This window comes from Bufo bufo, chromosome 8 (assembly GCF_905171765.1).
Source record: "Bufo bufo chromosome 8, aBufBuf1.1, whole genome shotgun sequence".
Lineage (NCBI taxonomy): Eukaryota > Metazoa > Chordata > Amphibia > Anura > Bufonidae > Bufo > Bufo bufo.
Genome location: NC_053396.1, coordinates 180,580,551 through 180,596,938, shown reverse-complemented (window position 1 = coordinate 180,596,938; position 16,388 = coordinate 180,580,551). Strand labels below are relative to the sequence as shown.

The 16,388-nt window shown below is 45.4% G+C and overlaps 1 protein-coding gene across 4 annotated transcripts in view; it reads left to right on the top strand.

Moving 5' to 3' along the window:
* The window catches only part of SIPA1L3 (signal induced proliferation associated 1 like 3), a 128,207-nt gene extending 123,747 nt beyond the window's left edge, over positions 1–4,460 (top strand). For all 4 annotated transcript variants that reach the window (XM_040406136.1, XM_040406132.1, XM_040406133.1 and 1 more), the window contains 4 exons: positions 125–268; positions 462–582; positions 3,000–3,081; positions 3,715–4,460. In XM_040406136.1, coding sequence (XP_040262070.1) covers positions 125–268; positions 462–582; positions 3,000–3,081; positions 3,715–3,864 — 497 coding nt within the window. In that variant the 3' untranslated portion in view covers positions 3,865–4,460. The remainder of the gene's footprint in view (positions 1–124; positions 269–461; positions 583–2,999; positions 3,082–3,714) is intronic.
* Positions 4,461–16,388: the final 11,928 nt, after the last annotated feature.

The window sequence follows — 16,388 nt, the reverse complement described above, 5'->3', positions numbered from 1 at the left end:
TCTTTTTTATTATGCTTCTTTAAAGCGTAGGACGTCTGCAATTCCTCATGGATGAGGAGTAATAAACAATAAAGGACATTTTAGTCCACATTATGTAACATTATTGCTTTTTCATTTTCTGCAGCCACCATCTTGTCTTCAGAGCTGTCACTTACAGAGATTCGGGATTCCAACTCCAGGCATGTAGACCCAGGGATGATGCCGCTGCCAGACACTGCAGCAGGCCTAGAGTGGTCCAGTCTAGTCAGTGCAGCCAAAGCCTACGAAGGTAAGGATGGGTGTGAAGTGCCACAGGAGAGACTGTTGTCACGCCCGTGCTTTGAAGCTGGCCATAGACTCCAGATTTTTCTTTGGCGGAGCCAAACAGGACATCATTATGATGGATTGGCACGATCATTTGTCTGTGGCCAGTTGGATGCGTAAAAAGCATAAAATAAACCGGTCTTTTTTCCCCTTTACAGTGCAGAGAGCCACCTCACTCTTCTCTCTGAATGAAGCTGTACTGAGTCCTGTGCAAAGTGGCGGCACAGCACACCTCAGCCTGGAGAGGCACCACACGCCGCGCACCACTCCCACCTCAAGGTATAGACACGCTACTATTACAAATAGAAATATACAGAGGCTCTACTGTCAGCAATTCACGGATAGGTGCTCTCTCCAGATAGGCAGCACCTATTGCCAAAGTGGTAGATAAACAAGTGGATATATGAAGTGGAGGGCACTCGAATGTCTAGGTACACATATGGATGAATCATAAATTATTTATTGGAAATAAAATTGTAAACCACAGGGGTGTAAAAAAGTGGTTCCAAATAGGTGGCGTCAGGGTAATTTGTACGGCAATACGCAATGTTCTTATATACGATAAAATCCAATATTCTGGTAGAAGATAATACTAGTACAGGCGATCAGTCTGTCTAGTAAATTTACTAAAATACAAAAATGCTAAATGCCCATCACAGTGGGCTACTATGTACCCAGCTGGCAATGACGTGGGTATCCGGATATCCAATAAAATGAACAATAAAAACAGATAGTGTCAAGTGGTGTTAGGGTCCCTTGTTATGTCCAGATAGATAGACAGTCTGTTATATATCGAGGCTGGAACAGTCTTACCCCATCGAAGATGTACCCAAGTAGGTGATGTATACTGGTGGTGGTCCGATCCTGGGGAGCGTTGGTGCGCACGTATCTTGCAGCTTGTTTGGCGTCTCTCTCCGTTGTGGTGTCTCCTACTTCCGGCGTCTCTGGTTGCGTCTCACGTTGCTCGGGGCGTATCTCCGGTGTCTCTGGTTGCGTTCCACGTGGTGCAGAGGATGGCGTCTCACGTGACTCGGGGCGTATCTCCGTCACTGCGGTCAGCTGACTGGATACGTCACCTATTGTAGCCGGCTCTATTTAGTGACTTTTGCAGTCTCTGTTGGTGGAAAATCTTTAGCTATTGAACCATATATGGGTCAAACTACTGTCTGAATAAGGACCAAACGCTTTTCGGTGCACTCTTGCACCTTCATCAGTGGCAGCATCTGTTTTTATTGTTCATTTTATTGGATATCCGGATACCCACGTCATTGCCAGCTGGGTATATAGAAGCCCACTGTGACGTGCATTTAGCATTTTTGTATTTTAGTAAATTACTAGACAGACTGCTCACCTGTACTAGTATTATCTTATACCAGAATATTGGATTTTATCATATATAAGAACATTGCGTATTGCGGTACAAATTACCCTGACGCCACCTATTTGGAACCACTTTTTTACACCCCTGTGGTTTACAATTTTATTTCCAATAAATAATTTATGATTCATCCATATGTGTACCTAGACATTTGAGTGCCCTCCACTTCATATATACACTATTACAGTAAGGCTAATTTCACACTGGCGTTTTTGTTTTCAGTTTGTGAGATCCGTTCAGGGCTCTCACACACGGTCCAAAATGGATCAGTTTTGCCCTTAATGCATCCTGAATGGATAAGGATCCACTCAGAATGCATCAGTTTGGCTCTGTTCAGTCTCCATTCCGCTCTGGAGGCGGACACCAAAAAACTGCTTGCAGTGTTTTGGTGTCCGTCTGACGAAACTGAGCCAAACGAATGTAAGTCAATGGGGACGGATCGGTTTTCACTGATACAATATAGCACAATTGAAAACTGATCCGTCCCCCATTGACTTTCAATGGTGTTCAAGACGGATCCGTTTTAGCTATGTTAAAGAGAATACAAACTGATCCGTTCTGAACAGATGCATGCGGTTGTATTATCTGAACGGAAGCGTTTGTGCAGATCCATGACTGATCCGCACAAAACGCGAGCGTGAGAGTGGCCTCAGCCGTTTTTGTAGAATAGGCTGAAACTCTATGATAATTAAAAGTCCATAAAACCCTGATGAAAAGTAAAACACAAATTGGTCTCGGCCTGAGATCGGATGTGCTCAACAGGGGAATGTATTAGGGTATGGCCACACATTCAGGTTATTTATGCAATTTTTGATTCAGATGTGAACCAAAAAATGAGAGCGTTAAGGGCAAATAATTTTTTTAAGGATAACTCGAGGACTGAGATTTGTAAAGTTATAGTCCTTCAGCCATTGAATGGGTTGTCTCAACAGAGAGGACCACTTGTAAAATGTGGTTCTGGAAGCCTCCTAACAAACAGCAGATTTTTTTCTAGGGGAAATGAAGTATTACATAATGGCCATTCATATAAATGGTCATCCATGTAATATAAAGACAGTTCGAGTCTGCCCTTAGATGAGGGTCCAGAGCGGCGCACCCCAAATCCCCCCCCCCCCCGTCACTGATGTCCATACACCCTTCACCTTGATTGCAAATAAAGCCGAGTATTCCTAATCTTAGAGCAAATCACCAAGGAGTGAGCCTGATACATTTTCTCTCTTGACTCCTTTCGGCAATACGCCATATGCAGGTCAGCACACTGAACAGTCCAGCCTTTCCTCCACGGCTTTTACTTAATTCTACGTTGTGTTCTTTCTAGTGATGAAGTGGCCCCTGACCTCACCGGAAAAGTTCTGCAGCTTGAGGTCATGTTGAAACAGCTTCACACAGATCTTCAAAAGGTAATGACGAGGCAGGACGCTGCGGCAGCTTTCCTTTAATGATAGTATCCCCCAATATCAATCAGCAGGGTCATTATCTGCCTCCTTTGGTAATTACCTACTATAAAGCCTCACTTTTCACCATCAGCTTAGGGTTGCGTTCATCCTCACATAGGCGGAGTGATGTCAACCTTAATATTAGTTTGGCCAGTGTACACTTTATAATAGCATGGTATACTGTATCCGTGTCCAATCTGCATTTTTGTGGATTGCACAGGGATCCAGTCATTTCTACGGGTCCACAAAAAAAAAAGGTCAGCACTCTTCCATGTGCGGTCCGCATCCATGTGTCCTTTCCGCAAATTATAGAGCATGTGCTATTCTTGCCCATATTGTGGACAGGAGTAGTCCTTTCTAGTGATGGGAGTGAGGAAAATGCAGATTGCACATATAAGGTATCCGGATCTGCAAAATACGTGGTTTGCAGATTGCAATACAGACACAGTCCGTAAAGAGGTCGATGGGGACCTCCAAAGTGTCACGTTTTATGCAAGTCAAACTTTAGGCACAAAAGAGTGTCGTCACTTTATATAGAAGCTGAATTTTCAGGTTTATCACTCTTCATCCATATTTTATTTTATTTTTTTGCTGCAGGAGAAACTAGACAAAGAGGTGCTGCAGGCAGAAGTGGCGAATCTCCGACATAACAATCAGCGACTGCAGGCAGAATCGCACTCGGCCAGCGAGCAGCTGAGGAAATTTGCAGAGATCATTAATATTACTGTGGAGAAAAAGGATCCTTGAGGTCCAAGGAGGTGACTGAGCCTTCGATGGGGGGGGGGGGGGGTACACAGAGCTCACGATATGGTACATCCCACCGCAGGAGGTGGTCTCTCCTCTTCAAGAGCCCTGCACTATAGGACTGGAGTTTGTTTTTGTTTTTTTGTTTTTTTTCTTTTATGATGATGGATGCACGTTTTCTCAGTTGTCACTTTTTGCATTAATGTTATTTTTCTTCATGTACAGAAACATTTTCCTCCTTTGTAGATTTGTATAAATTAGAAAGCTGAGGAGAGAGGGGGGGGGGGGGTTGTATTTTCGGCCGTATCGCCTGCACAAGTTTCCGTAAGGAATTATGCAAAAATGGAAAGACTCTCAGGCAGGCGTAGGGCGAAATACCTTCTGGAAAGTAATGTTATATATATATATAAATATATTTAAATTGTATAGCAAAAAAAAGTTATATATGGGGAAAAGGTCTTTGGATGAACCCATAAGTAATGTTAGAGTTTCATACAGAGTTATTTTAATATGACGCCAGTCTGACTGGAAACAGGATCTTTCTGTGTATATTTTGTTAATATGACCTGTATATAAATCATCTCTTTTGTTAATGGGAACAACTGACATCATTATAATTTACTAGTAATATCTTAAAGTCATCCCGTCACGGCACAGGTGGCCTTTTACCAGGAGCTTCTATAAAATGACAATAAAGGGGCTGTCTGAGACTAGAAAAAGTATCTGCTTTCTTCCAAAAACAGCAACACACCTGTCCACAGGTTGTGTGGTGTTAAAGCTCAGCCCCATGTATTGTGTTTCATGTGAACCTAAAAGCGATATGTGGGCAACCTATCAGTTAACATTGGCCAAATGTTTGGGTTACCAGGGTGATGGACTGGGTCTGCCCCCTGGCTAGTTTAGGGAGTCTAGTCTGGGCAGAGCTTCAGGAAGGATTAGTGTGTAAGAGTTCCTGTGGACCAGGTCTAAGTCTCCTCTGCCGCTGAGACTACAGCTGCCAAAGAGGCAACTCTTCTACCAGAGTCCCCCTGAAAGAAAGGGACCGGACATCTTGGAAGGTCCAGAACCAACAAGACTGTGCAAGAATGTGTCAGTAAGGTATTCGCTCGTTTATGGCGTAAGATACTTTACTGCTGTGGAAAGTATCTTACGCCATAAACGACTGGCCATCCGTACTTAACATCTGCATCGCTCAGTCTGGGAACGGCATAAAGATTTAACCGAATCAGGATAGAACTTCAGTGGAGATGAGCTGCAATACCAGGCACAACCCATGGACAGGCTTTGGAATAAAGCAGCCATGTTTTTCTAATCCTGGACAACCCCTTTAACCACAGCATACACACCTGGAGTTCAGGGCACAGTCGAGCATCCAGCTGAACTGGACAGCAGGGCTGTTCTTGCCAGTCCTATTCGAAATCGCTATCCTCACATAGCGCCGCCCTGCTGTCTAGTTTATCTATATAGGAAATGCAGCCCTGAGTCCTGGTTTTGGAAGGCGCTATATAGTGGGTGCTCTTATACGTGTCCCGGTTCATAGTTCTTCTGTCTCGTGATGGGTACACGTGAATCGACTTGCAGAAATCTGCAAGTTTACATGCAGATACCTTCTACACAATGTACATGCCTAATGTAAGAGTAAAGGAGATTATTTATACTTGAACTTTAGGATTTGCTTTTGCCATTGATTTTTCTATGTGTGATATCACAGGAAGCCTGAACACATTCTATTTTTCATGTGATTATATATCACATACATACACACCACACATAACTGACCGATCAGCCTGGAGTACGATGCACTTTCTCCTTTTAGTCGTCTTGAACTTTTCCCCAGTGTTTCATTCATCTAAGGCCCCAACCCTGTAGATAGTCTACTTCATCACCAGCCATCCTCCCAACAGTCAGGTCTCAAGAACTGTTCATCATGCTTGAGCAGCCATTTTGAACCTTTCACAGAGCTGCCATGTTGAACCTTAACTGTCTGCTCATCCTGAGAAGATAGGATGACTTTCGCTACTGGACCTCACCGACCTTCATGCCTTCTTGCCATGCACAGCTGTACGATATACTGTAATGTCATGTGAAACGCATGATGGTTTGGACTCAATGGACTCAAATTATTTTCTAAATGAGGGCTGCCAGACTGAGAAGTTGTATACGGTTTTATTTGTATAAACTGATCTACGCTTTCCATGGTGTCGTCATTGAGTTCTGTCTTGGTGGATGGGGAAACAGGTCTTGATTGTCACTGTGCAGATTGCATCATTGTCAGCAGTTTGTAGTCCATGTGAGGTAGCATCAGATAGCTGTGCTAAAGGCATCTGATACAGAGGTATGCTGGGGAATCTGCTTAAGCACTACTTCACGTGGGAAGAAAATAAGGTTAGTCTTCTAGTAAATGCCGGAATGGTCATCCTTGAAGAGGATTCTTGATCTTATGTAATGCCAGTTCACTCTTCAGTTGAAGACCCCCTGGTTTAACAGAGGGTAAGGGTAGCCTGGTAGCCAACAAGTCATGGAAGTCCTCATCACAGTCTGCATTATTAGCCATAGACTTCTAAAACACATTCAGCTGTAGAAACGAAGAGGATGTCAGTAACTGGTGTGATAGAGTAAAGGAAACAGAAGTAGAGTTGTTTAAATGTAGGCATTACTAATAGGTGAACCAAGGGCGTGACTAGGTCTCTCAACCATACCAACTACACTCAGAAGTGTGCCATTTGAGAAAAGCCACTATACAGCCAGAAAATTCTATCTACCTGCAGCTGCCACTAGTGGGAGCTCCACAGGTTCATATAGCTTATTCAATTAGACCTGTTGGAACATGCCTTTACCTCCCCTTAGTGGTGCCTGCGGGTAGCTTGACTTTTATCTTTTAAAGATGGCCTCCAGCAAATTAATTTTGGCATATAATGCTAACTCACCGCCGATATTCTAGCAGTGTAATTTGTTTCTTCCCAGCTCAGTAACATCCAAACATTTAGAACACTTTTAAGGTTAGGCAGCTGGGTTATTTGACACAGATTCCAGAACATGCTCTCCTATGTAGACAGGATGTCAGTCTGTCCTGCGTGGCTGACTTCCTGTGATCTACAAGATTAAATCACCTGTTAAAACCGTGACACTGCCCCTCTCCGCTATGCTCCACCCTCCTTGTTCTATATGTCTTCATATACATAGAGTGCTACTGAAGGTATAATTTCAGCTCTACTTGAGAGATCAAGAGTGCAAAGATATAGTAGGTGGTCCTATGCAATGATAAGTAAAAAAAAAAACATTGCTGGCTCCGTTTATACTTTGTGTGTGCTGTGTGCAGAATCTCCAGTGTATCTCCAGCATTGTATCACAAGCAGGAGGCAGGGGACACAGACAGAGGCTACATCCCATAGGATACACTGAGGTTCTGTAGTGTGAATTAGAGGACAACAGTTCTATGTCCTCTATCACTAGCTAGATATGATTAGTTTGGCCAGTGTATGTCGGTATACTTTTTTGTGGTATGGAATAGCATGGTAGACGACACTATTCCATACAAAGGTATACAGTAAAATAATGTATACTGTATAATGCACATGGCTATATTTTATATCCGTGTCCAGTACACATTTTTTGTGGACTACACATGGACCCATTCATTTCTGTGGGGCCACAAAAAAGCAGCCCTCAGATGGCTTCCATGTTCTGCCCGCATCTGTGTGTCCTTCCTCAGAAGAACGAGGTGTAGGCTGCATTAGGAAAACCATATCAGAGGGGAAGAAGGAGTTGAGATGGCAGATTACCCATGAATTAACTTCTCATCTATAACAGGCTTCCACAACAGCCTCTGCGTTATTCATTATTATTAGCCTATGCTGCACTATGTAGGCAAAAACAACGCTGGAGTGCTTCTTTAAAGGGGTTTTCTGAGACTTTGCTACTGATGACCTGGATAGGTCATCAGTAGAGATGAGCGAACTTCTGTTTTAAGTTCGGCGTCTAAAGTTCGGCTTCCGGTTAGCGGAGGATCCCGATATGGATTCCGAAATCCGTTGTGGTCCGTGGTAGCGGAATCAATAATGACCATTATTGATTCCGCTACCACGGACCACAATGGAATTCGGAATCCATATCGGGATCCTCCGCTAACCGGAAGCCGAACTTTAGACGCCGAACTTAAAACAGAAGTTCGCTCATCTCTGGTCATCAGTGGAGGTCGAACACCCGGGACCCCCGCCGATCAGCTGTTTGTGACAGTACCAATACTCACGGTAGCACTACAGCCGCCTCACAGCGTTCCCTAGGCTATGTGATGTTGTGTTCATTGGTATCATGACCTATGGTGAGCAGAGAGAAGGCAGCGGCACTCACAGTAGCGCCTGAGCCTTCTCAAACAATTGATTGGCAGGGGTCCCGATGTTGGGATCCCCCCCCCCGATCACATATTCAGAGTATAGGTCATCAGTAGTAAAGTCTTGGAAAAACCTTTCAACTATGGCTATGTGAAGGAAAGCCGGGGCATAATCGCTGACATTTTGAAATTGCCTTTAGTGGGATTTGGGAGAACGGTACATGTAGTGTGGAATGAAAATTATTGGATCCTATGTTACCTTTACAGACTTCTTGTTCATCATGTTTGTGAATCTTTGGGAGGGGTGGGGGGACTGGATAGTAGCTTGTTCGCTCTTAGGCACAGGATCCTTCATATGGAAATGAAATTGGAAGTAGCAGCAATAGAAAGCTAGAAGAGGGTGAGGTACAAGAAAAATCCAGCGGTGATGCCACCCCCTGAATGTGCGTCCGGGTGCTGGACCGGAGTCTGATGATGCACTGATTTGCCAGAGAGGTTCCAGGAAACTTGACAACTGCTCCCGGAGGTCTCCCCCTTTTCCAGGAGAGTTGACACGTGTGATGTAGGACCATCAGATACACACATACTCAGCTTGGTGTTCAGCTTTCTACACACATTCGTCTATTGACAGATCTACATGTCAAAGCCAGAAATCCTGGGGTGAACCTAAGAAGGAAGCAGTTACACCGACTTAATGTAACTTAACCTATTTGTAGTGAACCCTCCTAGAGGTGACCACCCATAATTCTGTACATGAAATCCAGTCTGGGTAAGGGGGTACTCTTCTAGAAGTTCCACTCCTCCTCTTACCTTACCCAAGGTCATTCATGGAGGAGATGAGTCCCTATAGGAAAATGTTAAAAGCTCAGAACAGCAGGTCAGATGTGGGATTGGAGATGGATGTACACATTGTAACTAGTGTTGAGCGCATCGAAGTGAAACTAATTGACTTCAATCAGAATTTCAGGAAAAATTACATTTGCCACAAATCTGAATTTCCTCACATTAAAATGGCAGCTACGTGTGTTACAAAGTGAAAGTTAGAAGCCTGGTAATACGATACGACCCATAATGCTGTGTGGCCAGCCAATCAGCAGATAGATGTGATGTCACAGCCCTAGAAAAGCCTCATCCCATTCGGTCACTGCCATTTCACTGTGAACTGAGCATAAGGAGTGACATGGCAAGCGCTTGGGACCGTGTGTTAGAAAGGTTTTAATTGTCAAATATTGCATAGGGAGAGTTTTTAGATTCTGTAGGCTTAGTGTAATCGACCAGTACATCTTGCTGCACCATTCATTCTTAAAGGGAACCTGTCACCGGGATTTTGTGTATAGAGCTGAGGACATGGGCTGCTAGATGGCCGCTAGCACATCCGCAATACCCAGTCCCCATAGCTCTGTGTGCTTTTATTGTGTAAAAAAAACTGATTTGATACATATGCAAATTAACCTGAGATGAGTCCTGTCCCTGACTCATCTCACATACAGGACTCATCTCAGGTTAATTTGCATATGGATCAAATCGTTTTTTTTACACAATAAAAGCACACAGAGCTATGGGGACTGGATATTGCGGATGTGCTAGCGGCCATCTAGCAACCCATGTCCTCAGCTCTATACACAAAATCCCGGTGACAGGTTCCCTTTAATCTGTTTTGTTATACATAGACTTACTGTGCATCAGACTCATTGTCAACAGGTGGTCTGATGTATAGGCACATTTATCTAGTACACTTGCTGCGCCATTATGACTTAATCTGTTCTGTTATACATAGACTTACTGTGCATCACACTTAGTCTCAACAGACGGTCTAATAAATAGGCGCAGTTTACCTAGTTCACCTACTGTGCTTTCAATAATTAATCTGTTCAGTTACACATAGACTTACTGTGCATCTGTGACTCATTGTCAACAAGTGGTCTAATATATAGGCGCATTTATCTAGTTCACTTGCTGCGCCATTTATACTTAATTTGTTCTGTTATAGATAGACACATTGAATAATAGATAAGCAATTCTATTAGGCCGTGATTCACAAATTGGGGTGATATACCTGTCTCATTCTACTGTTTGTGGCGTGTCCACATTGATATTTAACGGCTTCTGTTAGTCAAACAGTTACTGCGATTTAGTGTTAGAGCGGTCTTATTAAATACCCTGTGGGCAGTTAAAATAAATAGATTCTTCGCACAGAAGAGTTGCCTACGAGTTAATCGTTGATTTTTTTTTTGTCGAAAATTTTTTTTCATCTGAAAAGTTATTCTTTTAGCAAAAACATTAGTCTTGTAGCGAATACATTTGTCTTTTAGCGAATAAATTAGTTTTTCACCAGATAAATTACCATATTTTTTGTCCCTAAAGACGCACCTGCCCATAAGACGCAGCAAGATCTTAAAGGAGGGTAATAAGAAAAAAATTATATAGATCAGACCCCCAATGATAATCAGACCTCAGCTCACAGCCCCAATCAGACCCCTAATGTTAATAAGACCCTCAATCAGACCCCCAATTTTAATCAGATCTCAGATCAGACCCACAATCAGACCTCAGATAAGAGCCCCACTATAAATAAGACCCCCCCCTTCCCCATTCAGACCTCAGATCAGAGCACACCTCAGATTAGACCCCCCATGCCTAAGAGCAAATAAAAAAATCTATGTACCTCTCCTCCTACGGACGCCGCAGGCTCCCAAGATCCATCTCTCTCTCCTTCCTGCTGCACGCTGTGCTGTGAACTGATGTGCACAGTGTCACAGCACAGCCGATGGCAGAGGACCAGGAAGTGGTGAGTACAGAACCTGGGGAGCTCTGCATTCACCGATTCCTGGTCCTCCGGTACTAATGAGCGCTTCCATTCGACCCATAAGATGCATTGACATTTTCCTCCCATATTGGGGGGGGGGGGGGGGAAAGTGTGTCTTATGGGGTGAAAAATACAATAGTCTTTTACCAAATAAATTAGTCTGCTCCAGTATTACAATCCCCGATCCATATGACGAACGACATTGAGCGGGTAACCCACACCTGTCAGCAAAGGGTAGAAACACGGCAATCCCTTCAGTGCAGAACGTGTGCATCACCCGGACATGTAAGGGCATCACAGAACAGTTAGTGCTGAACACCACTTGGCCCTCCAGGACGTTGGAGGCTGAACGCCTGGGGTCAAATAACTCCTTGTATTACGGTTAAAACTAGATGGGCCGAACTTGCTGGATGGATCAGACATGGCAGCTGTATTATTGCCATACGGGAGGAGTGTCATTGGTAATAAGAATGAACCACACAAATCATTCCACCAACTCAACCCAAATTCATCGTAGCTAATACGTTCTTTTAGTCTATGTTTGGTCAGTGTTTTGCATCAGTATTTGATCAGAATTTGCAAGCCAAAAGCAGGAGTGGGTCCAAAACGCATGATTCCATTCACCAGCTCTCATGCCAGTAATCCATTCATCTACAGTGCCTTGCAAAAGTATTCAACCCCCTCCCCCCCCTTGACTTTTTTTGTGTTTTGGTGCCTTACAGCCTGGAATTATCATGGATTGTTTGAGGATTTTTTTGTGAAGCAAACAAATAGGACAAAATAACAGAAAAAGTCAATGTGCATAACTATTCACCCCCTAAAGTCAATACTTTGCAGAGCCACCGTTTGCGGCAATCACAGCTCTAAGTCGCTTTGGATAAGTCTCTATGAGCTTGCCACATCTTACCACTGGTATTTTTGCCCATTCCTCCTTGCAGAACTGCTCCAGCTCCTTCAGGCTGGATGGTTTGCGCTTGTGAACAGCAATCGTTAATTTCTAATGATAATTTGTTTTCCCTTAGTCCTAACAGTGGCACAGATGGGGTATTCTGCCCCTGTGGACTGGTTAGGTTAGGACAGGTGGACGTTTTAATGACCTTAAACACATACACACACCCTCCCTCCCCCAATAAAGAGGGGGCGTGAACCCCAGACCCTTGTGTAGTTACAAGTAGAAAAAATGACAACTTTAAAGTATAACTAAGGGGGGGATATTTGTGTGCCACTGTTAGAACTAAGGGAAAACAAATTATCGTTAGAAATTAACGATTCCCTTACGTCCTAACCAGTGGCACAAATGGGGATTTAGCAAGAAGAAACCCCCATGGGAGGGTCCTCATGCCTGGCGGAAGTTAATACTGTCCGGCCAAATGAGGAATAGCTATGAATTCTAGAATCCACGCTATAGTGTGAAATAAAGGTGGAGTGAGAACTCCAAGAAGCCGACTTACAGATCACATCCAATGGAATCGAGCTTCTCTCTGCAAATGAAGTGGCCACTGCCCGAGTGGAGTGGGCCCTTACAAACTCAGGAGGCTCCGAGCCCTGAGACGTATAGGACTCCCGAATTGCCTCTTTAATCCATCGACTGATGGAGGGCTTAGAGGCTTTCCTCCCCTTGTGGGTACCGGAAAAGAGGATAAGGAGATTTTCATCTCTCCTAAATACCTTGGAGCGTTCCAGGTAAATCCTAAGACATCTCGAAATGTCGAGGGTATGAAGCCCTCTTTCCTCAGAGGAGGGGGGTGGTGCCAAAGTTGGCAGGGAAATCACCTGGTTAATGTTATCAAAAGAAGGCACCTTTGGAATAAAGGTAGGCAGAAATCTGAGTAGTACCCGATCTTGGAGGAACCTAGTATAAGGTTCAAACGCAGAAAAAGCTTGGAGCTCCCCAACTCGCTTTGCAGAGGTAATGGCCAACAAAAAGGTGATCTTCCAGGTAAGGAACTTGAATTCCACCTCCTCTAGGGGCTCAAAGGGGGGAGATGATAACCCCCTGTGCACGACCGATAAATCCCAATCAGGGACTGGTCTAATCACTGTAGGCTTTAATCTTGAAGCTCCCTTCAGGAACCTCTTAATGAGGGGCTCTTGAGAAATAGACCTGTTGAGACAGGCTGAAATTGCTGAAACCTGCACTTTGAGGGTAGAAGGGGACAGCCCCTTGTCCAGCCCGTCTTGCAAAAATTGAAGAATTGCTGGAATGGAAGCTTCAGTGGATGACTGCTGACGCATAGAACACCATGATGAAAAAATCCTCCAAATCCTTGAGTAGGACTTATTAGTAGCTTCCGATCTGGAGTGCTCTAAGGTTCTCAAGACAGACCCCGAAAGCACTTCTAACCTTGGAAGGGACTGATCAACCTCCAGGCCGTCAGGTTGAACATTTGAAGATTTGAGGAGATCTGAGTGTCCCCCGACACCAGTACTCTCTCTGGGGGAAGCCTCCAAAATTGACCCCGACTCATCTGAAAGAGTTGGGTAAACCAAGCTCTCTTTGGCCAGTATGGAATGATGGCGATGACTGACGCTTGGTCCTGCCTTATTTTCATCAAGACCCTTGGTATCAAGGAAATTGGAGGGAAGATGTAGGCCAGCCTGAACCTCCATGGGATTGACAGTGCATCTATTGCCACCGGGTTGTCCTCCCTGTAAAGGGAGCAATACCTCTCCACCTTGGTGTTGAACCTCGTTGCCATGAGATCGATCTCTGGCATGCCCCACCTGAGCGTTATCTCCTTGAAGACCTCTGGATGAAGTGACCATTCTCCGGTTGGAAGACCTCGGCTCAGGCGATCCGCAATCACATTGTGAACTCCGCGAATGTGAACGGCTGATAAGTGGTTGAGGTTCAGTTCTGCCAAATCCAATATCACCCCTATCTCTCTCAGGAGACTTTGTGACCTCGTGCCTCCCTGCTTGTTGATATACAGCACAGCGGTCATGCTGTCTGACTGTACCTTCACTGCTTTCCCTCGAATGAAGGGAGCAAAATGAAAAAGAGCTAGTCTGATTGCTCTGATCTCCAGGAGATTCGATGACAATGATTTCTCCTGTGGTGTCCAAGTTACTTGGACTGTCTTGTCCAGAAAATGAGCTCCCCAGCCTACTGGGGACGCGTCTGAAGTAAGTATGATCCAAGAGGGCTGGATCAGGGACTTGCCGTCCTAAAGGTGAGACCACCATCCTAGAGAGGATCGGGCATGGTAAGACAGGGAGTGCACGGAATTGAGTCCCCCTGGACCGCGATTCCACTTGGCTAGTACCTCCGACTGAAGCGGACGCAGATGCCATAATGCCCAAGGAACCGCCTCTGCGGTTGATGACATTAGTCCCAACATCTTTATTAATGTTCGAAATTGTTACCTCTCGTGGTACTGAGAGAGAACGGGCTGTTAGTTGAACGGATTGCCTTCTCTCGGGAGGGAGATTAATAGTCATCTTTACTGAATCTACCACGAACCCTGAAGCCTTAGAGCGGCCACCACGGAGACCACCACCTTGGTAAAAGTGTGTGGGGCTGAAGAAATCTGAAACGGGAGGGCCACAAACTGGAAATGTTTTAAGACACCCCAGATCTGTACCGCGATCCTTAAGAATCTTCTGGACCCAGGGTGGATGGGAATATGGAGATAAGCATCCTTGAGGTCCAAGGTTGCCAGGAAATCCCCCGGCATGAGAAGATTGGTCACTGACTGGATAGTTTCCATGCGGAATTTCTTTTGTTTGATAAAACGATTGAAGTACCTCAGATCTATCAGATCTATAATCATCCTCCATCCTCCGGTATTCTTGGGTACCAGAAACACTAGGGAATAGATACCTGCTCCCTTCCCGCAGGGAAGTAACCTTGTCTGGACGAACCTGTCCAAGGGCGGACTGCTCAAGTCCACAAGGTAACCTTAGAAAATAATGCGAAGGACCCATTGGTCCTGGATATGATCCTGCCAAAAATCTAGAAAATGTTGTAGATGCCCGCCTACGGGAATGTGGGGAGCAGGGAGCATTGGACATCCAGTCAGACCGGCTAAATACCAAGAGCCTCGAGGAGGCCCGCAATCAGAGCGACGAGGACTTCTTGGGGGGGGTCTAGATCCCCTAGAGGATTTTCCTCCTCTACGGGAACCCCAATCTCTCTGGGTTCTAGGTTGAGGTTCCGGCCTGGAACCAAACCTCTTGCCCCAACCACGAAAGGACTGCTGGGGAAGGGACTTGCCCTTCTTGTCCGACAGCCCCTCCATTATGTGGTCTAGCTCTGGTCCAAAAAGTTTGCCGGGTTCATAAGCCATCGCGCACAGGTTATGTTTAGAGGTAGTATCGGCCTTCCAAGTCTTCAACCAGAGTGGACGCCTGCCCGCGGTTGAAAGCGCCATGGACTTGGACGCCAACTTCAATTGTTGCGGAGCCGAGTCACACAAGAAGTCGATGGCTAAACTGGCCGTTTTACAGGAGGCCAAGATGTCATCCCTGGAAACCCCCTGGTCCAGGTCAGACTGTATCTGGGTGAACCTTGACCTCAGAAAATTCGCCACTTCTGCAGACGACTGAGGCAGAGGCAGACGCTGAAGAATAAACTCGCCTATGGGCGCAATCCGCCTTTCGATCCATCGGATCTTGGAGGCTTGATCCGTCGTCCGATGGGATTAAAGTCCTCCTTGATAGCTTGGAAATAGCCAGGTCCACCTTTGGGACAGGCCCCCAGGGTGATACCTGATCCTCCTTTATAGGAAAAACCGCCTTAAATCTCCTGGTCAATACGGGACCTTCTTCGGTTTCTTCCATTCAGTTTTCATTACTGAAAGTAGGGAACTATCCGCTTTAAAGGCCCTGGGCCTCTTAGAGGCGGAAGATGAGGCTTCCCCCGGATCAACGTCCTGGTCCCCCGACCGGATGGATCTTAGCAGCCGCTGGGCTTTTTCAGGAGGAAAAAAATAAATAAAGCCATCCTCGTCCTCAGAGGAGGAAGAGGCCGATCCTTCTCTTACGCCCTGAGCCCCAGATACTACGCCCGGTGAAGAGAGGAAGGACGATGGCGCTTGGAGACAAAGGCCTGCTTCAATTCCTCTATGGAAGCGTTCATCTGGCTAAGGTTGGTCTCCATGTAGCCCTTAACCCAGTCGACGACGTCATGGACCGTCCGTTCCTGCTGGGGGAGTGCTTTGGCCCTACAGGGAGGGCATCTGGAAAAGGCGTAGCTATCCTCCAGCACAATCTGGCAGTCATGGCACTGTAGATGACGCCTCTTGCCAGCACTCTTTCTGGTGGGCTCCCGGTCACCGTCTCCGGTAGAAGACATGGCTGCAATACAAAAGAAGGGATAAACCGTAAAATTCAAAGGAAAAAAACGGACAATTAACAGCAAGCTTCAGGATCTTTACCCAGAAGATCCTA